Source organism: Bolinopsis microptera, chromosome 7 (assembly GCF_026151205.1).
Source record: "Bolinopsis microptera isolate Bmic1 chromosome 7, MBARI_Bmic_1.0, whole genome shotgun sequence".
In the NCBI taxonomy this organism is placed as follows: domain Eukaryota; kingdom Metazoa; phylum Ctenophora; class Tentaculata; order Lobata; family Bolinopsidae; genus Bolinopsis; species Bolinopsis microptera.
Window position 1 is genome coordinate 7351135 of NC_087078.1, and position 25560 is coordinate 7376694.

The 25560-nt window shown below is 37.5% G+C and overlaps 2 protein-coding genes across 4 annotated transcripts in view; both read left to right on the top strand.

Moving 5' to 3' along the window:
* Positions 1-25560, top strand: part of LOC134818284 (RNA-binding protein 25-like) — a 58809-nt gene that overhangs the window by 13691 nt on the left and 19558 nt on the right. The window lies entirely within an intron of this gene.
* LOC134818285 (nephrocystin-1-like) lies at positions 18298-23718 on the top strand. The gene is made up of 13 exons (XM_063827776.1): positions 18298-18413; positions 18532-18738; positions 18921-19029; positions 19114-19229; positions 19476-19604; positions 19792-19939; positions 20121-20244; positions 20467-20536; positions 20690-20881; positions 22063-22176; positions 22341-22481; positions 22664-22960; positions 23104-23718. Exons 1-13 carry the CDS (start codon positions 18303-18305, stop codon positions 23299-23301), a joined length of 1956 nt encoding a protein of 651 aa, XP_063683846.1. The 5' UTR covers positions 18298-18302; the 3' UTR covers positions 23302-23718.

A 25560-nucleotide genomic window follows, 5' to 3' on the forward strand; every position in this document is an offset into this window, starting at 1 on the left:
TCTTGATCAATAAATGCCTAGCAGCACCAGACAGCAGCCGTGTACCTTTTTCGACTCCACGGAGTCCCTGATGGACTTTTGTTTACTTTTGTTAATAATTTGACCGCAACCTTTCTTTCTCGAAACACAAATCCTACTGTACTTCATTACAGTATTAAGATAATATAATATAAAGCAAATCATGTGAATATATGACTACGAAATAGATCTATAGACTTGTCCATAATATTTAATACCGTATTGATGGTTTTGAATTTTGTATATTGAATTTTAATGTGAAGCGTTTACTCTTCCCCCTCGGCAATTAATTAGAAAGTTAGATTAATGACAATAATTGCCAAATGACGTAGTAGATATAGATGTTCAATGTTGTAGAGTGATTTCAAGAGTAGTGGTCCACAGGGGCCCGAAAAAGCCGTACAGGCACTTGGGTCCTTATCCTTGTCACTAGTCCCAATTGGATTCACTTTACACAAAACATGAACGTTTACAATTTAGACGTACACATTGGCACGATATTTATTAGAAAGCAAACAGTATAAAATAATACGTGCGTGCGCGGCTTGAGCCGCGCCGCATAACAATTTTATTTATTATAACTCCATCCTAATAAACTACTACCCTCCCTCAGTTGATACCACCACTAGTAGCAAGCTCCCTTTTCACTCTGACGATGAGTCTGAGATTATTGCTAACTCAGAAATTGCTACTATCAGCATAGGCGACGTCAGGAAGGTGTGCTTTAAGTGCATCTATGAGACCGGAAACGAAGCCTCAACTGAGTATGTTCATAGTGTAAGTCCAGAATCTAACTCAGTGTATGTGATGACACGATCGTCACAAGCCTGGTATCGTCACGGTATTGATGAAACAGGTCCTGCTGAAACTCAGTCTTCTGTGCAGACAGGAAGGTTCTCCATCACACTGAGAACTGTGAGCAAACAGTTTAGCCGGAGCTGCATCATCATGGGCGACTCTAACACCAAGCCCATCAAGTTCGGTGTCGGTACTGGAACCCTTGGACAGTCCTTCCCAGGTGAACGTGTTAAAGCCAACAAGGTCAGTGCAATAGACCCTAAGCTCTGCATTGGTTATAGCAACGTCATCTTAGTTTGTGGGACCAACGATCTACGAGTTGAAAATGTGCAGTCACCTGGTGATATACACCAGCTGGTAGACATTCTCCACCTGAAAATCCAGCAGATCCAGAAACTGTGCCCTAAGGCGAAGTTGTTTGTCACAGCAGTTTTACCGTCTAGACTCCCTAAGATGAATAAAAACATTATGGCATTCAACAGCTTGGTTGATGAAATGTTGTACTCTAGCTTTAACCAGACTGTATGGCACCTTGGTGTTGGCCACTTTTTAGACGGTAAAGGGTTGCTTGCTATGAAACTCACGAGAAATGGTGATGAAATCCATCTCGGAGAGCTTGGTATTGCTAAATTTGTGAGATGTCTGAAACAGTGGGTGTATGTGAGGGAGAGACAGGAGAGAGTAAGACAAAGGAAGGCCACCCGACCAGTGGGAGTTTATCCCACTTAGTTTATCATGATTATGAAACTTATTAAAGATGTGTGCGACCCCTGTAGTAAATACATTAATATTGGCCAGCCACTCTTAGAATGTGAAAATTGCAGCAAAGTTGTTCATACTAAGTGCTTCAGATCCGCGAAATTTACAAGCAAAAACGGTCTATGGATGTGCAGTGATTGCTGTAGTACAATAGAAGATAGGTATTGCCCATTTCCAAGCAGCCAAAGATATGATGATTCAGATAAATTCTATGATACAAACAACCAGGAAGATGTCACCATAGCTAAATTCTCTTCAATACTTGAAGACTGTAAGCGTTACACAAAACAAGAACTAGCAAACTCAATCAGCAAACTTTTTCCTGAGAAAAATAAAAATTCTGCTTATCTGCCCGCTCTGTTTTGCAATATAGATGGGTTTGCTAGTAATTTTGACAGCTTTTTAATAGAACATAAGACCCTCCCGTGTAATTTTGATGTCATTGGATTGGCTGAGACCAACATCGATCCAAGCCAACAAGGCTTATACCAAATCCCCTCCTATACAACATTTTGTCAAGTACCATTCCCTGATAAGAAAAAAGGAACAGGAGTATCCTTATATGTCTCTGATCGCCTGAATGCTGTAGTAATCGAAAATCTATCTCACTGTACAAAAGATATTGAGTGCTTATTTGTTGAAATTACTCTTAGCTCGGGTGATAAACTGACATATGGGGTTGCTTATCGTCCTCCAAATGGCTGTAGTGAGACCTTTTGTCAAACTCTTGAGGATATATCTAAGCAGTTGGCTGGTAAAAAGTTCCATATTCTTGGCGATTTTAACTCTAACCTCCTCAATGTACAAACCTCCAGCCAGCTATTTGAGGACACGTTACTTCGTAACAATATGTATCCTACTATATCACTTGCTACCCACTTCCGTCCTAACTGTAAAAACTCATGTATTGACAATATCCTCACATCAGAGATAGATCATGTACTTCTCTCCGGTGTATTGAATGATAGGATTGGTGACCATGCCTTTATATTCACCTTCACGTCAATTCCTACCGAAAACAGTACTGAAAAACTTAAACATGTTCGCTACTATGATTATTCAAGTTCCAAACTCACTAATTTTGTTAATGAACTCGAGGTGAAGGTGAATGACTTGACTCCCTCGGTAAACTTCAATGAGTTCTTGGACTGCTTCAATGAAACACTTGATAAACACTGTAAGCTTGATGTACCAAAAGTTACCAAAAGGACTCCCAAACTCAACCCGTGGATTACCGATGGAATCATTGTCTCAGTTGAAAGAAAACATGAACTCTGTAGAGACTGGTCAAGCACTGTAACAAATAGAAACCCTGAGGGTAATGTACTGCTCTATAAAGTCTTCAGTGACTACCGAAGAATGCTTAAAAGTATTATCAAGGTCGCCAAACGATCGTACTACTGCAATGAAATCCATAAAAATATAGAAAACAGCAAAAAAAACGTGGCAGATAATCAATGAGCTCAGGGGCAAGAAAAAGAAGCAAACTAAGCCTCCCTTTATCATAAACAACGAACGAATCATGAATCGTAGAGTCATAGCCAATGGATTCAACTCTTACTTTGTTTCTATTGCCCCTAAGCTCAATGAAACACTTAGTAGCAGTGAGGCCTCTGGTTTACCAATTCTCCCTATAAAAACATTCTATGATTTCCTTGGAAAGACTAATGAAAAATCGATTATGTTAGAAGACTGTACACCTTATGAGATAACGGAAATAATAAAAGGATTTGAAAATGGAAAAGCAAGTGATATTCCTGTTAGTGTAATCAAAAGATCATCTCACGTAATTACACCGATCCTTAGTCGATACATCAACATCTTAATGTCTAATGGCACGTTCCCCGACGTTCTAAAGACTGGTAGAATAACTCCTGTATTTAAGAAGGGAAACCCTGAAGAGATAGAAAACTACCGCCCAATCTCTACTCTCTCTATATTTGGTAAAATCTTTGAAAAGATCATTTACTCAAGAATATATTCGTTTGCTAGCTCACAGGGTATAATATCTAAAACACAATTTGGCTTCAGGCAGTCACACTCTACTTCACATGCAGTTAATCACTCAGTAAACCTTATAACTGAATCTCTAAAACTTAAGCATCATGTCTTAGGCATATTCATAGACCTAAGCAAAGCTTTTGATACAATAGATCATGGTACATTACTTGTCAAATTACAGGGCTATGGGATACGTGGGGTGGCAAATGATCTTATAAAAAGTTACTTAACAAATAGATCACAATATACTGAAGTTGTTGGTGAGAAATCTGACGCCTTGAAAATACAGTTTGGAGTCCCTCAGGGTTCGATTCTTGGACCTCTCTTATTTCTCCTATATATTAATGATATCGCCAACAGCTCCAATTTGGGATCATTTGTCACCTTCGCTGATGACACCAATATATTTGTGACTGGGAAATCTAAAAAGGAGGCATATATGCGTGGTAATTCTCTTTTAGCTAGTTTATATTCCTACATGCGAGCAAACAAACTCCATGTCAACTTGTCTAAATGCTGTTTCATTCACTTTAAACCAGCATCGTCCTCCCAGACTGACAATAATTCTGAATATACTCTAACCATTGATAACTTTCCAATAAAACAAGTTGCATCTGCTAAGTTTCTGGGAGTCGTCATCGATGAAAAGCTAACCTGGGAAGAACATATAAAATCACTTAGGCGTTCTCTCAGCCATGCAACATCAACTCTCTGCCGCCTACGCTGCTCCCTCCCAGATTTCTTACACCGCCAGTTGTATTACACTCTATTTGAATCACACCTCTCCTATTGTATCACGGTTTGGGGTGGGGCAGCCAAAACTCGTATAAGTTCTGTATTCAAAGCACAAAAATATTGTCTCAGGGTACTGTTTGGCGACAGGGAGGCATACCTAGATAAATTTAAGACCTGTGCTCGTGCTCGACCGTTTGGCAACCAAAATCTGAACAAAAAATTTTTCTTGAAAGAGCACACGAAACCTTTGTTCAAGGAACACGGAATACTTGCCGTCCAAAACCTGTACACTTACCATTGTTTCCTTGAGCTCTATAAAATCATGAAATTCCGTGCTCCGATTTCCCTCCATGAAAATTTCACCTGCTCAAGTAGGAAACCCACCCTTATACTAAGCCAAGCAGACCCCCCTGACAACTTCAATAGCAGAACGACTCGTATTTGGAACGTAATTGTGCCTAAGCTTGGTATACGTGACTACTGTCTAAGTGTGGCCTGCCTGAAGTCTAGGATGAAGCAATCACTGCTCGTCAACCAGCATAACCATGCTGATCTTGATTGGACAAACAAAGATTTCGAATGCTCTAATCTAAATTTTGACATTAAGTCTACCCTAGGGTCCACACATCCAAAATGATTATCTTGAAATTGAAAATTAGCTGGGTGTGCATTTTCCTTCCTGTCTTACTAACGTGTGTGAGCGCAGTGTAGTGAGAAAGTGTTTTTAACAGATTTATTATTAGACTTAGGATTATGATTTTTAATATATTACATTGATAAAAGATTTATTTTTGATAGGTACTTAATAAAGTTGATGAATTTCCCTCCCTATTAAAATTTTAAACCCATTTAGTGAAAATTGATAAACGAAGATCTAGATATTGATACATATTATAACCAACATTGCTTATATTCTGCCTTGTAAACAAAGAGCAAATCTTCTTAATGCCTTCTTCCTGTCCTAAAACTAAAACTTCATCCTATTAAAGTAAAGGCCAGTTGTTACCACAAGCTATTATACCGTCCCTCTCAAAAACATACCTCAGCCTCCATCAAAAACAATTTTAGTTTTCAGTCCTTCTAGTTTCCAAAAATCTACCGAGCTAGTGTTCTGGTGTGCACAAAAGCCCCTAAGCCCGTGCATTCCTTGCCCCGCTAGCTGCCAGTCCTTGACAAACTTCCAATAGCAAAGATCAACTAGTCATTTACAAATTGAGCACTATACAATTTTAATTGTTTTAAATATTTGACTTTGTAAAATGAGCTAAAACATTGATTTATTAGTTTCATTGATTTATTAGTTTCATTGTTTAGGGGCTGGAGTACGCGTGTTTACAGATTAATGAATTGTTGCATTGTAAATATTTAAAGTTGACGATATATTATGATTTAATAGTAAATTTTTCAAAGCTGGCTTTGGACTTAGGTAAAATTATAATTTATTTATTTAAAAGAAAAAACCACGGATAGTTTTTAATTTACATAGTCGTATAACTATAATCAAGTTAATCCTGTTTTCAAGAATGCGCGGCTTTGGCGGCCAGTTATTGACTTGTACATAAAATTGAATTTTAAATAGAAATGTGAATGTATTAAAATTTAAAACTTTCAAAACGGAGGCTTATAAATATTATTATATTATGATTGTAAAATAAAGGATAAACTTTTAAATTTGTTTCACTAAAATTTGTTTCACTAAAATTCAATTTAATGTATAAGTCAATAACTGGCCGCCAAAGCCGCGCATTCTTGAAAACAGGATTAAATTGTTTATGATTATACGACAAAGAGAAATAAATTTAAACTATCCGTGGTTTTTTAAAATAAATTATAATCTTACCTAAATCCAAAGCCAGCTTTGTAAAATTTACTATTAGATCATAATATATCGTCAATTCTCAATATTTACAATGCAACATTTCATTAATCTACATACAAGCGTACTCTTACCTGAGGACCCCAGGCTATTATGTTCATTAACATATAGATTTGGCGGAATGACAGGCTGAGCGCGGCCCAGTAAGCGTACTCCAGCCCCTGCACGCATCCGTTCTTATGCGGCGCGGCTCAAGCCGCGCACGCACGTATTATTTTATACTATACTTTTTGCTTTCTAATAAATATCGTGTCAATGTGTACGTCTAAATGTTCATGTTTTGTGTAAACCGAATCCAATTGAGATTAGTGACAAGGATAAGGACCCAAGTGCCTGTACGGCTTTTTCGGACCCCTGTGGACCACTACTCTTGAAATCGCTCTACAACTATTGAACATTTATAACTGTTATATAATATATAACGTCATTTGACAATTATTATCATTAATCTACAATCTAACTGTCTTGCTGAGGAGAAGGATGAAGGAGTAAACGCTTCACAAACTAAAATATAATACTTACAACATACAAAATTTAAAACCATCAACACGGTTATAGTTAATATCAAGGGCCAATTTGGTATACCGCTATTTCGTTGTAATATCTATTATCACACTTTCGAGCCAAATTTGGCAGGAAAGCAGAATTGATATTACATGCCCCGATAGGGAGCACTGGCTCTCACCCGGGGGCATGAAATATCAATCAGTTGCTCAGAGAGAGTCCGATATTCCCATAGGAACAAGGAGCCCACTCACAACAACTGTTCTACTACTGTGAGGTACTCATTTAAATAAAGATTTAAATCAATAACCTGAAGTAGTCTATGACCGTAAATGCAATGATCAGATAAACTTTCCAGATTTAGGAAAAATATATATTTATACCTTGTTTTAAAAACATTTCCTTGCGTTTGAGATGTGTTAAGCAAAATACAATTTTTTGTTGTAAAACTTTTTCAAGCTGTTGCTTTTTTACTGCACTTCATAGTTCAAAACCTAATTAGGCTTCGGATGATGAAACAAAGTAAAAACTTCCTGGTTTGTACGAGTTTCAAGCGACTTAAGGTTACTGAAAACGAGATCAAAGTTTACAAGCAGACTTGAAAGTTGCACAACGTTTTGGTACTTGTCAGCGATACAATCAATCAGGCTTATTAATTTCCTTAATCGCTTACTTGAAATTAAAAAGGAAGTGTCAGAACAAACTACAGTCACCCTCACAAAAAGTAGTAGACACAGAAACGATGTTTGATCTATTCGAAGGAAGAAAACACACAAAACAAAGCCAGATTTCAGCCATTTCAGACCTGAATTTTAACCCCCTCTGATCCCTTCTTTGAGCCATATTCCATATAGAAATTGTGCAGAAATTATACTTGGCTTTTCCATTTTCCAAACCGGTTTCGCCTAGATTAGCTTGCGAAATTCGTGGCTGATCTATAAACAGAGACTTATAGATTCTGTACAATAAAGAGCGAAAATTCTATCCCAGGACTAGTTTTAACTGAATTTTAGTTAGTGCAAATAAGTGCAATAAAAACATCCTATAAAATATATTATCTATATAAATATATCAAGGGACGAATGACGTAACTTAATCAGCTAATCTGGTTATAAATTAGTCTGGGCACTGGGGCAAACAGGTCCGATGATTAATGTGCTGCCATTCTTTAGACAATTCAATATTGGTAACAGTACGGGTGAACTACCTGGCCATGACCAGTCACCAGGGTGGTTATAGGCTGGTGGAGTACTGCGTTCTAAAATGTTGAAGAGATACATTTGAATATTACAAATGTTCTGATAATTTCCAGTTCAGATAATTTCTAGCTCGAAGCAGATAATGGCAAATAATGGCAAGTAAAGATGGATACTGACTAAGAACTAAGCAGAATACTCGATAAAATTCTAAGTCAACGATAACAAGTTGCATTAAATCATTCTGAAATAACAGACAATCAAGAATCAAGACGGACGATAATATTGTTGATGTAAATTAGGGAGTGTAGTGTATAATGTGGACTGATAAATAGACACTAATTATGACCCCACAGCTCTATTCAAATACAAGAACTAGGAAATTCTTTCACCCCATCGCAGATACAGATTATACGATAAGGACTGTGATGTATAATCAACACTTAAACGGATGTTCTATACATTATACATCTACAGTTTTAATGACTCTAAAAATATCTAATAGAAATAAAGTATTATAATCACCTCACATCGATTGATTTGCAGGATGTAATTACGTATCAAACGCGCTCGCGGCGGAATATTCTAGACTCATAAGTACAAGACCCATAGGCGGAAAACACATTAATATCGCATGCACTAGGTAGCAGTACAAAGCAAATTCAGCGCGGCACACAGCATTCACTGTGTCATAAATGTGAAACGCGAGATTCTAATTTTGACGTATTGTATCTTTAATATCTGAAATACTAACTTATCGAGAGCTATATATAGCTTGGACATTATAAACATAAATAAGTTAGACATGTCTAGTTTTGCTTTGGTGAGATTTATAACTAACGTTTGATCAAATTCTGCTTTCCCGGCCAAATTTGGCTCCAAAGAAAGTGTGATAAAACATTAATCACATGCCTTCTCATGCGATATCAACATTTTCAAAACTCGGCAAGCCTCGTGATTGAAAATGTCGATATAACCCTCGGCAAGCCTCGGGAAATATCGAAACTTTCGCTAACTCGGCAAGCCTCGTGGGCGAAAGTTTTGATATCGCATGAGAAGGCATGTGATAAATGTATAGTATATCTTTACATTTTAATACAATAATGAAATACAATAGGATACATGTTTCGAGAAAGAAAGGTTGGTCCGATTATTAACAAAAGTCCATCAGGGACTCCACGGAGTCGAAAAAGGTACACGGCTGCTGTCTGGTGCTGCTAGGCATTTATTGATCAAGATGTTTTATTGTATTGGTTTTTGATGATTCTATTGTTCGTGACTAATCAAGTTCTAAATGGGGGTATAAAGTGCTGCTTAAGATACTTCGTCATCTCATGTCCAGTATAATGAATAAGATTGTAAACAATACAGTTTCAGTAGTTGACCCATACAGTTAAGTCCGTCATAACTCACAATTGTTTAATCATCTGTCAATTGTCAAAGTCGTTGTGTGTTTAGTCGCTGAGTTAGCAGTAAGATAAGTTGTTACGCGCGCGCGCGTTTAATCCCGTCGACGTGAGATGTGACAATGAAAACGGTACAGAATTATTGTTTTCGCGCGTTACGTAGAATTTACTAGTGTGTAATACTGGTTAACACTGGGTGTACACTGAGTGTAAGTCGCTAAGTTTCATATACGAGCCGTTGAATATTTCCAATTTTGAGTGTATCGTGAGCATGTTTTACAGTGCAATTGTTCGGTACTAGTGTGTTTGTGTGTATATATATATATATATCATCTGTGGAGTATGGTGTGTGGACTGTGGTAAATAATGTGTTTAGTTGGAGTGCAGTGGTTGCATGTATGAGGAAATATAAGTGGTTATTTTAGTAAATCACATTAATCAAAACTTGAGCTCATTTGTGGCAAAATTAAGCAATTTTCAATGTATTCTTAAACCCAGAGGCGGCTCGTGGGAGCTGGCTGGCAGTTTTGTTGGGGTCCAATCGATGGACTGGGGGGGGGGGGGAGGGGGGCTTGGGAGCCGGCTCAAGCTGATCCCTCCAAACTACCGATTACATTACACACAGGGCCTTGTAAATGTAATGTGTAACACTTTACAGGCGACAGCAAACAAACACAAAAACTTATAACATGGGTGAAACAGGACACCAGTCCACACGTGTACGATCTCAGCCGCGCAGAATCATATAGCAGTCAAATTGCAAAGGGTCCTGGACCCCCAAATCGAGGCAAATCATAATAGATTACCTATAGTGGGATGCGCACGATGTGCTTTGTAACGTTTACAATTAACTATGTATTAAAACTGCGCGGCTGAGTGGTCCAGGACTCCCTACAACACAAAATTTCACGAAGATCACGCGTGCGCTTACATTAAAACGTATGATAGTAAATGAAGACCTTTATATTGCGATTTGTTATTTCCTAACACTATTACTAATTACTATTTCTATTTTAAGCACCAGCCACCAGATAATAATTTTAAGGCGTCCACAGACGCCTGGACGCCCTCAATAGCCGCCTCTGCTTAAACCCGTTTGTCGGAGTATTAAAACTTATCTTACTTAATGTTTGTCGACAGCTGTTCCACATGTAGGACAGGGACAAAAGGATTTCGCGGCATGTACGAAATCGCGAAATTTCCCATTCTCCGCGACAAATTTTATGTATAGTTTAATGTATAGCCTGTTAAATTTCGCGGTACCGCGATTTTTGGCCAAAATAATCGCGAAATCCTTTTGTCCCTGATGTAGGATGATTGGTAGATGAATTGTGAGGATGGTTGTGATGTGATAAAATAATTCTCTCGTCGTGGTGACCTGTTGAATGATGAGTACAGTGATAATGGTTCCTCTAACTTATTAATTTTGAATAGTTCTAAGAGACAAGTGTACTTATACAGGTTGTGAACAGTTAACAATTTCTGATTCTTAAACAAGGGCTTAGAGTGTTCTTTTTTGTAAAAGTCCACACCTAGTTTTTGCTCACCAAATGGTCGTGTCCGGGCACAAGTTCTAAATTTTTCTAAGTAAGCTTCTTTATCCCCAAATAGAATTCTTATACACTTTTTCTGTGTTTTAAAGAGAGGTTCGAGTCGGTTGTTGCTAATACCACCCCATACAGATATTCCAAATCCCAAATGTGATTCGAATAAAGTATGATATAAATCCTTATAATACTGTTTAGGGACAATGTGTCGTATTCTGCATAACTTACCTACTTCACATTTAAGTCTTGAGTTAAATGACCGTGTGTGAGTTTTCCAATTAAGTTGATCATCGATAATGACACCTAGAAATTTAGCTTCTTGGACTTTTTTAATGACAACATTGTTCAAAGTTAATATGTTCTCGTCATTTTCTACTTCTTCTTTGGCACGTGACGGTCTAAAGTGGATAAAACAGCATTTCTTAATGTTAATATGTAATAAGTTTAGTTTCATATACTTTTAAACAGATGCTAAAACTTCATTTCCCTTTTCGTACAGTCTTCTGACACATGTTTCTTCAATAAATATGTTAGTGTCATCGGCAAATAGTATAAACGTTCCTATAATTGATGAGTTTCGGATGTCATTTATATAGATGATAAACAGCAAGGGACCTAAACAGGACCCTTGGGGCACTCCGTAGACAACGGGCAGTTTCTCAGAGTCTTCACCTAATACTGAGACAAGGATACAAGGATACAAGGATACAAGGATACAAAAGTGATAATTATTTTATTGAGTTCACAATAGTTATAATTCTGAAATAATTTAAGTTACACACTTCTAATCATTTACAAATGTGTAGGGATAAAATAGAAATGTTATAATATAATGCTATTTTCTTTAAGTAAATCAAATTTGTATGGTTCATGAGTTTATTTTGAGTTCCTAGAGCATTATGCACTTGCCAGTATTTGAGTGGAAATCTGGGCTCTTATAATAGGCTGTATATTGTTCGTTCACAGAGAGAATTGAATGGATTGCTCTTGCTGTGGCAGTAAATTTGGTAGGATCTAGATTTTTGTTGGAGAGCATACTGAGACATACTGGTATCTATTCGACAGGTAACTTGCTATAAGGTTGTTTGCATTTCCACGGATCCCATAATTTTCTAACTTATGCAGTAACTTTTCATGTGAGATTGTATCAAAAGCTTTGCTAAGATCAATAAATATTCCAAGTACGTGTTGTTTTTTCTTGAGACGTGATTCTATGTGGTTAACTGAGTAATTTAAAGCATAACTAGTCGAATGATTTTTACGGAATCCGTACTGGTTTTCATACAAGGAATTCTGTGAATGAAAGAAGCTATATAATCTGTTGAATATAATTTTTTCAAATATTTTACCAAATACTGCAAGTGTCGACACAGGTCTATAATTTTCAAGGAGTTCCTGGTTATCTTTCTTGTAAATTGGACTAATCCTTCCAATCTTAAGGTCATCTGGGAATATGCCATCTTTCATACATTCATTGTACAGTACAGTAAGTAGAGAAGTGACTATTTTTGAGGACTGTTTTACAACATGAATTGGTATATCACTTGCCTTACCGTTCTTAAGTTCAGATATGATTTTGCTAACCTCGTCTGTTGTGCAGTCATGCATGTAAATGCTGGAGGTGTTTGAGAGCGGTAAATAGTCATAGAAACTAGGTAGATTGTTTATGTTCATTTGACCAAGTTCATTGTAAGCAGTATTTAAGTCAGAGGCCAATGATACGAAATACTTATTGAATTCGTTTGCTATGATCCTCCTGTTTGTTATCTTAACGTTGTCTATGGTGAACAGCGGCTTTATTTCACGCCGCCGTTTTCCTCTTATACTATTTATTAGTTCCCAGGTCTTTTTACTATTCCCGCTATTTTCTGCAAATTTACCAGAGAAGTAATCTGTTTTCACAGTTTGACGTGTTTTCTTTAGGACTTTTCTGTATTCTTTGTAGATAAGGTAGCGACTACGTTTTAGTGAGCATTCAGGGCACTGGCAAATCCCGCCCTTGTTATCAGTTTCCCCGAGTTTACATTTTCTATTTCTTATCTCAACCCAATTTTCGTAGAGTTTATGCTGATTATTAATTGAGCAAATGAGACCGGGAGTTATCCAAGGGTTAACCTTAGTAACAGTTCTCTTAGAGGTTTTCGGGGTTTCTAGTTTAAACGATTTTTCGATGCAGTTTTTGTAAGTGTCATGGAATTCAGTAAAGTTATGGATTATTTTAGTTTTAAGCTCATCTTCAAGATCCACTAGGAAGCCGTTAACATTTGATTGACAGAAATCGTAATACTGTTTAATAGAAGTTTTTCCAGAGTTGACTTCAACATTCCAGTTAAATGTGTTAAAAATAGGCGAGTGGTGAGTTATTCGTTCTTTTAGGGTGCCTGAAGTAATAAAATTCTCAATGTCGTTGGTAATTATGTTGTCTATGCAAGATGCTTTACAGCCTGGTTTTTCGTGAGTAGCAATAGATATTAACGGACAAAATCCTTTACTGAACAATATTTCTTCATATTTTTGTACATTTTTGTTATCTTTATCATGAAGATCGATATTAAAGTCTCCAGCTAGATAACTGAACTTCGGCATGTGATCAAGAAGGTTAGAAAGTTCAACTAGAGCTTGGGAAATACAGCCACTTGGTGGACGATACAAAACACCTACATTAACAGGTTGATCTTCGTTACTTAATGATAAGACAAGTATTTCTAGATGTTCTGTGACTTGTGATATATTTTCAATTACTGTAGCATTTAATCTATCGTCAACATAAAGGGCTACTCCAGTGCCCTTTTGTTTGTTAGGTGCTGTGTCCTGATAGTAACTATTATAACCGTCGAGCTGAAATAGATTGCTTAATTCTTTTCCAGTGTTGGTTTCAGCTAGGGCTATTACGGAGAATTTTGTTTTGTACCTATTGGTTTCAATGGCAAGGTTGTCAAAATTTGATTTATTTCCATCAATATTTTGAAAGAGAATAGATGATTGTTTCTTTACTTGGTTGCAGAGAATATTGGTAAGGTCAGATGCAGTGTATGAGTTACAATTATTTAAAGTATTCGAGATTTTGGTTGTGTATTCGTCTAGGTTGTTGTCGTTGTCGTCATCGTCAGTGAGTAGTTTAAATGGGTTATATTTAACCTTGTCTAAATGGATACAACGAGTACAGTAAAACTCATTAGATTGGCTATTTGTATTGGATTTGCGATAGCATTTATGGTGCATTATGCAGTCACAGTGGAAACATTCAACTATTGTTTGGCCGATGACTATGTTCTTAGAACAGACAAGACATACCTCCTTAATGAGGGGAGTCATGTGACCCTGACTAGCAGCAGCAGGAACAACAGGACCAGTTTCTCTTCCAGCAGTCACATCCCTGAAGGATCTACTGTCTACCCTTGTGGACCTCCTCTTCCTTTTGTCGATACCACCGTTAATCCTGAGAAGAACAGTGTTACGAATAAATTGACCTAACTTTGCTAGTCCCCTCCAGTTGAGGTGAAGGAAGTCTGGTTTTTGGTGTTTGTTGAGGTCGCGAGAGAGAGAGAGCGGTCAAGTAGACCATCTCTATCACAGAACTCATCAAATCCATCCACATAACTGACACCAAAATTGGACGGGAGCAGCCTACGTCGAATCAAACTGTTAAAATATATAAGTTTTCTATTTAAGTCAGCACGTTTAGAGGAAATTGCTGGACAAACAAAAACATGTATACACGGATTGACAGATTGTATCTGTGCAATCTTTGAAGCTAATGCATTATAAATAAGTTCAATGTCATGTTGGTTCTTGACCTCTTCGTTTTTGAGGTCGTTGACCCCGCACAATATTACACAGTTTCTATACCCCAACGTGACATAAGGATCTATACTATCAATGACCGGAGCGAAGATGCGTTTGCCAGGTAACCACTTGCCGAATGACTTAGCAGGATCAGTACCAAATTTCAAGCCTCCAGTGTTTGAATCCCCGATGATGCATGTGGCATTTCTGTTCAACGAATTCACGGATCTAAGTGTGATGCTGTAACGTAGCCCTTCTATATCACCTGCATCAATACGATGGTTGAACAGTGCTTGGCTATGACGTGTCATAACATAAAAGGAACGTGGGTCACATTGCTGCTTGTGCTTATCAGTGCCTGTGTGAGAGTCCGAGAAAGAAACCTGACATGCAGAACCAAGCGAGACAGTGAATATTTTAGACTCTGGATGGATGGTCGGCTCATCATCAGAGTGTCTAGGTAGCTTGCTGTCTGTTCCTTCAAACCGATTTACTAAGCAGCTGTTGATCTGAGGTAGATCACCCTGGCAGAACTCATTATTGATTTTGTCAATGAGTTCCTTGAGAACCGATGGTATTGCCTGTGGCTTTTCAGATGACTTGGAACCTGGGTAATCATACCTTTCCCCATATGTTAGGCAGGAGCGGTCGTTCTCAACTTTGAAGTGACCACTGTCCTTAACAAAAAGTTCACCTAAATCATTTGCTGTTTGCTGATCATTGTAGTCATTTTTGAACATTTCCACAGGTTTCTGCTCATGATTGGGTAGCTGCACAGGGACTGTAGGGACTGGAGAACGAAGGTGCTGAGTAGGAGGTCCTGGATGCAATGAGGTGGGAGGAATGCAGGGGCCAGGATTATGCAATGGCTGTAATGAGTCTAAGGATTGTTTCAATTCACTTATGCCTGCAGCTGCAGTGTGCTCATTGGCACAGAGTACAGTGAGCTGTTCAGAGATTGTTAGAGATTAGGCGGAATGACAGGCTGAGCGCGGCCCAGTAAGTTCGAATTCAGATTTCTGCGACCCAAATTGCAAATTTCACTGTTTTGACTGAATTTTTCTTGAATCACCATCTTAGCTTACAAGGTCACTGATGATGGCACAAGACACGATTGCAATAGTATAATGTATATTGCATTGAAGTTCAGTTTATATATTATTATGTTATAACCGTGCTGGTATAAAAAGTAGGTATAACTTTAGCTGCACTATGCACACATCGAAATCTTGAATTGCGTCTGAAATCGCATCATAAATTGAATTGCAAATTGCAAAATCATGATTTATAATTATAAATTAACGATGGAAACTCGTGCATTACACATGGTTATATAATTGCAGCATCAATATAATCCACCTATCACATTTTTGTGATTTATTCCAATGCTTTATATATAATGTAATTTTCGGCTGGTACGGTATAATAATATGACAGCTCAAATGGCAAAACGTACCTCCCATCATATCTAGCTAGCTGCCAATGCAATGACCACATGCTGTTGATTTTATTATGATGTAATCAAACATTATACTAAGTACGTCCGACGCAAACTCTTTTTAGAGATATTAGGTCTACATGTGTGCGCAATGAATGCGCAGCGTTTCAATCGCTTTTGGAGACGTTTGACTACTACCGGTGACGATTAGCTACAAGTAAATACAAATGGCAGGGTTAAGCGACGTTTGATCGAAAACCTGGTTTCAGGCCCCCCTGTGATTGAGGTTCTCAAAGTTTTATTCCCAAAGAAACCTTTAGATTTTATATAAACGAACTTGGCACACAAAAGATTATAATGCGGAGGTTGGCTGGCTCTTCTATAATAAATACGACACTCCAATTTACAGAATGCTTGCTAGAGATAAAACAAAATATTATCAGACTATACATGCAGCATGAGTAACTGGTGGATAAGCCTTCGGTAAAAACGGATCCGGAAAAGTCAATGCGGCACTCGGGTCCTTGGTATTGTCGTCGGTATACTGTCCATTATCTACGTTCTGCTTTCATAGTTTAAACAATAGTGAGTTCTAAGTATACAGCTTTAAACTGATTAAGTATGAATGAATGAAATACCTGACAATCCGCACTCCTATAATTCAAAAGCATGAGTAACTCTTAGTGATGTATGATTTCTAGAAACTAATTGGGAGGCCGACAAAGGGGGGCCCTCCATTATTAGAGGTCAGATCATATGACGTATAATTAGTGATGTGACGTATAATTAGTGATGTGATCCATCCATGTGATCCATCAGTAGACCCAGAAATGAGCTAGATATAGGGTAGAGTTCACATGTCAATTCTGTAAATCATAGCTGTACATTAAGAAGTAAACATGATCTGACTGCTCGACTCGTAGATCACATAAGGGACGGGAGCTCTTGCTAAAGGGGGTTTTCGTATCAAGGGATGTGAGACGTACGTGCCAAAGGCATGCAAGGAGAGTGAGCCGATCAAGTGTTCTTAGGTATATTATATACTGAAAGATGAAAGACAATAGTATCGCATTCTTACATTCTATCAACATGCCTACCTTCTCCAAATTCATCTCTGGTCGGACAGGATCTCAACAGCTACTTGACTCTGACGGATTCATCTACTGTCGGAAGAAGAACAAGGATTCAGCCCTCACATCTTCCTGGCGGTGTTGCAAGCACAAACTCCCTACGAAGTGTTCGTGTCCAGTGGCTGATGTCGAGGAAGTCTTCTACGAAATAACTTACTATATACAGACAAACTATCCTAAGCTAATGTCTATAGTGAATTATTTTGAGAAGACTTACCTTGGGTCAGTCATTGTGGACAGTGAGGTGAGGCTTCTCCCTGCATATCCCTTAGGATTCTGGAACCATTTCGCCAGAATCATTCGGGATCCGGAGTTCCCTCGAACCTCGAACATGGTTGAGGGCTTTCACAGAGGATTTAAGTATGTGAGAGCTATCAAAGAGCAGCAAGTCATCACTGACTTTCACATCGACAGGTTGAGTGTTGGCAAGACACCCGCTAAGAGGCGAAGGAATTGCCATACCCAACTCCACGATATCTGTTCATTTTACTCCACATACTCTAGCAAGATCGAGTATTTGTTTTCTGTAGCCTCAGTTTTTGGGCACGATATGTATTAAATTATAATTAATGTATTCAGTATTCAGTATTCAGTATTCAGTATTCAGTATTCAGTATTCAGTATTCAGTATTCAGTATTCAGTATTCAGTATTCAGTATTCAGTATTCAGTATTCAGTATTCAGTATTCAGTATTCAGTATTCAGTATTCAGTATTCAGTATTCAGTATTCAGTATTCAGTATTCAGTATTCAGTATTCAGTATTCAGTAAATTTGATTAGGGGTAGAGTTCACATGTTCTGTAAATCATAGCTGGTGGATCACATCACTAATTATACGTCACATCACTAATTATACGTCATATGATCTGACCCCTAATAATGGAGGGCCCCCCTTTGTCGTGCAGCGAACTAATTTATTTAAAATCTTTAATTAATAAATTGGAAGATTTTTTAATATAAACTTTTTCCTGAAAGCTTACAGTTTTGACTGAGTTATTTATAATATAAATAGATATTTTACAGACTTTTTGTCGAAAATTTCTATTGACATTGAGGTTCTGTTGTCAAATCACAGCAGATTAATCCATTCCACTATAGAAAATGAAGATGTCATTATCAGAAGAAAATGATGCTGTATTCAGAAAAGCTAGTCAGTTTGTAAAATCTTGCACGAAACAACTACAGAATATCCAACATTCAGAAAACAATGTGGCATTAGTAAGTCTCTGTCAATTTTTGATTTACAGCTCCAATTGCTTACTTCGCTAAAACCTCAATATCTGTAGTTTTTTAAATAGTTTCAATACATAGACAGTACAACCTGATTGTCCGTTAGGTTGAAGAAATGCTGAATAAAGCACAGCTTCATCTACGAGAAGTGGAAAAAAGACAAAAAATAATGCAAGAATCAGGAAACAAGGCGGAAGTGAACAGATTAGAGAACATAAAGGTCCCCCTCATTACTCTAATCGACAAACTCAAACCAAATGAGGACGAAGCTGATTATTTCAGATCTGTCAAGGCAGAAGAACAAGATTTGTCGGTAAAAATGTTTGCTTATTTAATATATATGTTATATTATTTTGTTGACAATAAGATAATGATAATTAAATGTTTTTTGTTTCCATAACTAACATGAAATTATTGTTCCATAGAATTGCTCCATTGAATTATTGCCCAGCTCCATTGAATTTTGAATCGCTGATCATATGCTCTACACTCCAGGAGGGGGAAGAGGAGAGTTTAGATTATGAAGATGAAGAAGATGAAGAAGAAGATGACGAAGAAGAAGAAGAAGATGTCGATGAAGAAGATGATGACGATTATGAAGATGGTAAGACCTAATCGAGTTTGCTATTAGTGAATATTTCACTTATCTTAATTAATCAAGAGTGTAACAAACCTTTACACACTTCAGATGTGGAAGAAGAGGAAGAAGAAGAGGAATACACTGAAGATGAGGATACAGAAGATCTGACAACAAGCACATTACCTAGCATTGCTTGCGAGGCTGTTGGAAATTACACTGCATTGGTTAGTCGTGATAAGAACTCACATCCACCTTTTCATGGCATTTCCCCGTAATTAATTGAGTTGTTTATTAATTGATCAAGTTATTTAAGCAATGATATTCTAATTTTTGTGAGTTAGTAGATTCAAAAGTGTGAATGAATAATTCTGTTATTATAAATTACATTATTCCTCATTAACTCATTTAGATTTTAAGTAATAAAATTATTCGTAATGTGTTTACTGTTTACCATATTCTTAATCGGACAGGAGTCAGGGGATTTGTCGTTTAAGAAAGGAGACAAGTTCGCAGTGAGATCTCAGAGAAGAGACGGGTGGTGGGAAGCAGATAATCTGGAGAATGGAGAGTCGGGCATGATACCCAGTAACTTCATGAAGGTAATAATTTCCTAGATTCGTGTTATATATTTATATAGGAAACACGCTTTTTGGTCCTATGCTGTTTGCTAAGTTAGGATACTAAGAGGGCTTAGGTGGAGCGAACAATGGCACTATGGGGCTACTATTCTGCTGCCACTATGAGGTAGTACATATTTAGATAGATTATCAACATAACTTCCTCCAGGTGAAGACGTTAGAGGAGTCCATGAGGGAGAAGAGGAAGCCGAAACAAGTACGGGACATGTTAAAAAACGTAAAGTTTGAACAGCTCCGATCTGCATTGTTACTCAACACTGGTTCTCGACCTTCTACTACTATGAGGTTTCTTCGAGGTAGTTATTCATTAATGAGTATTTTAATTAATTAATGGGTATTGGGTATTTTAATCACTGATTGTAAGATCAAACTCACATAGATCCATTGTCTTAAATCTTGCTTTCTCCCTTAACAAGTTCAATAAACATTTCTAAAACTTGATTCAAGCGAGTGAATTAATAATTGCATTCCTCTTAGATAACTCAACATATCTGTTGAGTACATGGCTTCATCCCAGACTTTCTGCGACCTGTATTTCATATAAAGATCTTCACTGGGATATGAGGAACAATAACATTGTACCTGTGGCTAGTATTAACAGGTCAGTTTAACAGTCTCTCCATTTTCTTTGTTTATTTGAAAATAAACATGTTCTGATTTTAAACAGTTGTTTTAAGCATCAAAGTAGCTGACTACTAGTGTCTAGTCTATATCGGTTATCACAATAGGAGAAGACGACTTCTTTTAAACCTTACAATTTACACTCTACTCACCTGAAAATTGCTCATTTTTCTTAGAAACATTCATGAATATAAATGTTCAGGATTATTACCGTTAACATGGTCAGAAACTTGCCCCCTCCTAAACCAAAAGCTCTCATAGTCGCCAGAAGGGTATGGAAACCAAAACATTAGTTTTAAACCTTCAAAATAATTGGTTTTTCCTAATTCTTGTGCTACTGTATGATTACTTTTACGATGAAGAAGAAAAATATATTTGTGACATCGCTAAGTTAGTTGATTGATTGATAATAAACTATAACTCAGGTGCACATGGCAATAACCACCAAGATGTCCAGTCAAGAGTCTCTGCTGAGTAACGCTCACACGATAAACTGTGTGTGGAACGCGGCTGACCCTAACACGTGGAAGTTCGTCAGGAACAGCGGTTGTTGGTTTACTCCTAAAGTTATCTGTAGGATCGAGTCCAGTGATGCTAATGTCGGACTTCTTATTGAGGTAAAGCGTCAGTAACTGAGGGTACAAGGTGCAAGGTGAATTATTCTGCAGCACAGTTTGAAAAAGTCGCAGATCAAAAAAGCACTCAAAATTATGTATTTGGAATTTAGAGTTGGACTTTCCGTTCCATATGTTCCGCGGAACGATATTTGACGAAAGTCGATTATCTTGAGATCTGACTGATAGATTTTCTTTAAACTTTGGGACAAATAAATTCGCCCAAACTCGCACAGATTATCCGTCTTATAGCCATGTAACTATCTGGACAGTTAAAGAAACTTCTGTCGGTCAGATCTCGAAATATATGCCTGCGTTCCGCTGAAACCGCCAATTTGGAGATATTTTCTTGTGTTTGAAGACATATCTCAAGTTTGGCACATAGAAATTCGACCAAACTCGCACAGATTATCCGTCTTATAGCCATGTAACTATCTGGACAGTTAAAGAAACTTCTGTCGGTCAGATCTCGAAATATATGCCTGCGTTCCGCTGAAACCGCCAATTTGGAGATATTTTCTTGTGTTTGAAGTCATATCTCAAGTTTGGCAAATAGAAATTCGACCAAACTCGCACAGATTATCCGTCTTATAGCCATGTAACTATCTGGAAAGTTAAAGAAAATTCTGTCGGTCAGATCTCGAAATATATGCCTGCGTTCCGCTGAAACCGCCAATTTGGAGATATTTTCTTGTGTTTGAAGACATATCTCAAGTTTGAAACATAGAAATTCGATTAAACTCGCACAGATTATCCGTCTTATAGCCATGTAAAACTATCTGGAAAGTTAAAGAAAACTCTGTTGGTCAGTTCTTGAGAAAATCAAAAATGTATTCTAAGTTATTTACTAAAACACTCGATTTTCGAACTTTTTATTTGGAACAGATTTGTCGAAAGATTCATCTATTAATTTGGAGAGCGCATGGTAAAATTGTTGATTAAATGACCTTTTTCAGCAGCTAGTTTATTACTTTTCGCGCGCGCGCGCAACGTGTTACTTAACATGTTTTTCACCTGGCTAGTGGCTGGCCACTGGCCATCTTGCAGTACCAGACCAGTTCTAGCTACCGTAACAGACAGAACTGGACACAGGCTGGGACTGAATGAAACATCAATCTTCACGATATTAGTCCCATGCTTGAAAATACTTAGCCCTATGTAGCTAATATAATTTCATTTGCCAGGCCTGCTGTGTTTACAAAAACGAGGAAACTTCAGATCTAGTGGAAGCTTGTGTTGGATGGACGTTTCTCCCTCTTTTTCAATCTAACGGTGCTCCTGTTCCCAACAAGACACAGGTATAGGGATAAGAACCAATTAACTAAATGTGATATAATGTACTCAAATAAAAGTGATCAAATTCAGCAGATTTACGTCCATACAAATTTGACCATTTCTAATATCACTATAAATTTTATCAGATTAAAAAGGCGGTGGTTTTACAATTATAACTTTGCCTCAGTCTCTGCCGCTGTACGGAGGTTTACCATTTGAGGCTGGTATAGATGTAGACGAAAACTGGCCTCCCCGGCGTACGTTTGGGCGGCCCAGCAAACCTCAGATAAACATCAGTGTGTCGTCTATATCACGTTTTAAAGAGCAGGTTTGTTTTGTAGAATTGTTGTACTTGGTTATATTTCTACCTCAGTCATATGTTTACCATATATTCACAGCGTCTAAAGTATCCTCTATCCAGGGCTTGACGACTACTTGTGATTATTTCAGGACCGTTTAAATTGTAACCATAATTGAAACCACTCATCACTAAAATGCTGCACTCTCCAGGAGGTAGCGAGATTGCCTAGCACCATCTTAACCAGTACACTCAACATCAAAACAATTGGACTATTCCGGCGAGAAATTGCAGAGGCCCTCCTCAAAGAAACAGATTGCAGTCAGAATGGTGTTCGGTTTAATCCTACGATATCGTTGATGCTTCAGATGGCTGACCAGCCTGTTCTAATGGACTTGTTTAAACGAGTGTTCGCTGAGCGGACAAAAGAGCTGAGAAGAGCAGATAAGAATGACCCAAAGTTCATGAAAAAGCATCTGGAGGATGTTCTGAAGTCTACTATCTGGCCGGTAAGGGAGTAACTTATAAATATAGCAGGGGAATTATTTATGCAACGTTTACTCCTATATTTACGGTTTATCACAGTTTTGAACTTGAATTATTTTTGAGGGTTAATAGTCGTTTCCCGACCTAATCACTCCGTTCCTCCCAGATGGTAACAGGGAATGCTCCACAGCTGGCTCACGATCCTGTGACACGTGTTCAAATTAATGACAGACTAAGTCTAGCGAACGGGGTCGCTGCTCAAGGAGCACTGGCGATATTCTCCAAAGAGGGGCCTCATGTTCCGTTTGACATTTCCGAACTCAGCTATGTTCCAATTTATCGGCAGTATTTCTTGAACGTCTGATGAATTGTTTGTTTTAGTTAAGATGATGATTAGATAATGCGATAAGATGTTCGAACTCTTTGATATCTTAAGGTTGTTATTAATCTTTACTTCCAGAACTACTGACTTCTTTGACTTCGAATTTATGTGTGAACTTGTTGATGTAAGGTTGTAATCTATTTTTGCTGCCAGAACTACTAACTTATTTGACCCTAAATTCAAACTATTAATCGTTACAACTCTTTATTATTTCTTGGTGTCACGCGTTAACTGCAGATTCTAAAGAATGAAAACGATGTTCTGTAAAATTATTTTTTATTCGATATGATAGAAATGAGTATAAACTGAATAAGCATAGTGCTGGAATACATATTAAGTTAGTTTTAGCCTAGTAACGATTGCACTTAAGCGGTAGTCGGAAATCAAAATTAAAATAGCAATGAAATATAAAAATAAACTAAATAAGCACAGTACTGAAAAACATATTTGAATCAAATGGAATCAAATGAAAACTATTCATTTAAATCAAATAAAATCTAATGAAATCTGATTGCATAAAAACAATAGCATATACTTTTTAAGAGAAAATAAGGTCATCGTAAAATCAAATGAAATCTAAGAAAATCTTGTTGCATACAAAAATAATTTTCTTGCTTTTTAAAGGAATTAAGGTCATCAAGACGTAGCCGATTAAATAATCGTAAAGATGAGGAGAGTTTTGGCAAATATTTTCGTATTACAAAGCGTAGTTATCTAACTATCTAACCGACAAAGGTTCGTCCACACTCACTCCACAATTTCGCAGTATTTCTGTAAATTCCATATTGGTCTCAAAATCAACGTCCGGCATCTCGGAGGTGATTTCGTTTAACATTTGGTCTGAAAGGAGAGAGGGGAACGAAATGAGTTAGTGTTTTAGGGAGACTTTAGTTATGATGGGTGAGACGGGACATTCCTTCAGCTATTAACTTCATAATATCTGAAGTTGAGTGATCACATCAAAATTAAACAGCTTCCAACAGAAATGTAGCTGGAAGTGAAATGTAGCGAATATTTAGTTAGACACAAAATTCAGCCAGCAGTACTTGTCTTGAGACAAAATCCCCGGCCGCTTGAATATATCAGAAATCAAAATAAGGACTACAAAATATGTACCATCAAATTCCACAGCAGCAGCTTGTCTAGTATCAAGACTATTTGTAATGCTAACAACAATCCCAGACGTGTGATTGCTTGTTTCCTGGTTGAAGTTGAGGTTTGCTTGCTGGAAGTTGTTTGCTCGCTCGTGCTTTATCTGAGAATAGTACTATACTATCTGAGAATAGTACTATACAGGGATAATCAGAGTTGAAAAGATTTTCAAGAAATAGTTCCGGACGAATAATAGGTTTTGCAAACTGTATGCAATGGTAGAAAATGGAAAAAACCTTTGGGTAATTCTCCATTATATGCCATTGGCCCCTCCCCCTCCCTCCCTCCCAGTGATTACGTAAGAAAGGAGTTTCCCACCCGGAAACGAACCTCAATAAAAAGCGGGAGCTCTTGAATTGGTTTACTTGGTGTCCACTCCTTTCCGACAGCTATATACGTTATAGCTGTTGGTCTGTCTGACTCGTTCGTGGGTCTTCCTACACGCTTCATGTTCATCAACTGAAATCATTTTCTATTTGTGTGCAAACATTGGAATTATTTGTGCAAGATTGAAGATTAATTTACACGAAAGTGATATTTTTGTTTTGAGGACAGAATAAAAAACACCTTATCTGTTAGAAACTCATAAGCTATAGAAGTTCCGACCAAATGCAAAACTCTTTATCCAAAAGAAGAAGGAGGACTGAGGATGAATTAGGAGCTACTTACGTAACCAGCCATTTCGAGGAATGATATGTAGCTGTAAACTGGATTGATCGCCCAGTTTTGATCTTTTGGCCTCGGCATTTGCTTTGCTCCTCCGTGATTACTGTGTCCAAAGTAAGGCTGAATAAAATAATAATAATTATAACTCGTGCAAGTCCGAAATGGGCTGAATAAAATTTAATAATTAATCCAGTTGAAATATAGTTCACTAACTTAAAGTGTGAGAGAATACACTAGAATATTGTGCAGTTGCTTGTGCAGTAGATCAACTTGGTTTAAAATGATACGATGTTTTATTTATACTCCGAAATTATAGATAAAATTGAGCCCCGCCTTCCATACGCGCACAACGAATAAACACTTACGCGCGCGCGCGCGTCAAATACACTATTACAATAACGTTTTGATACTTCTATACAACAT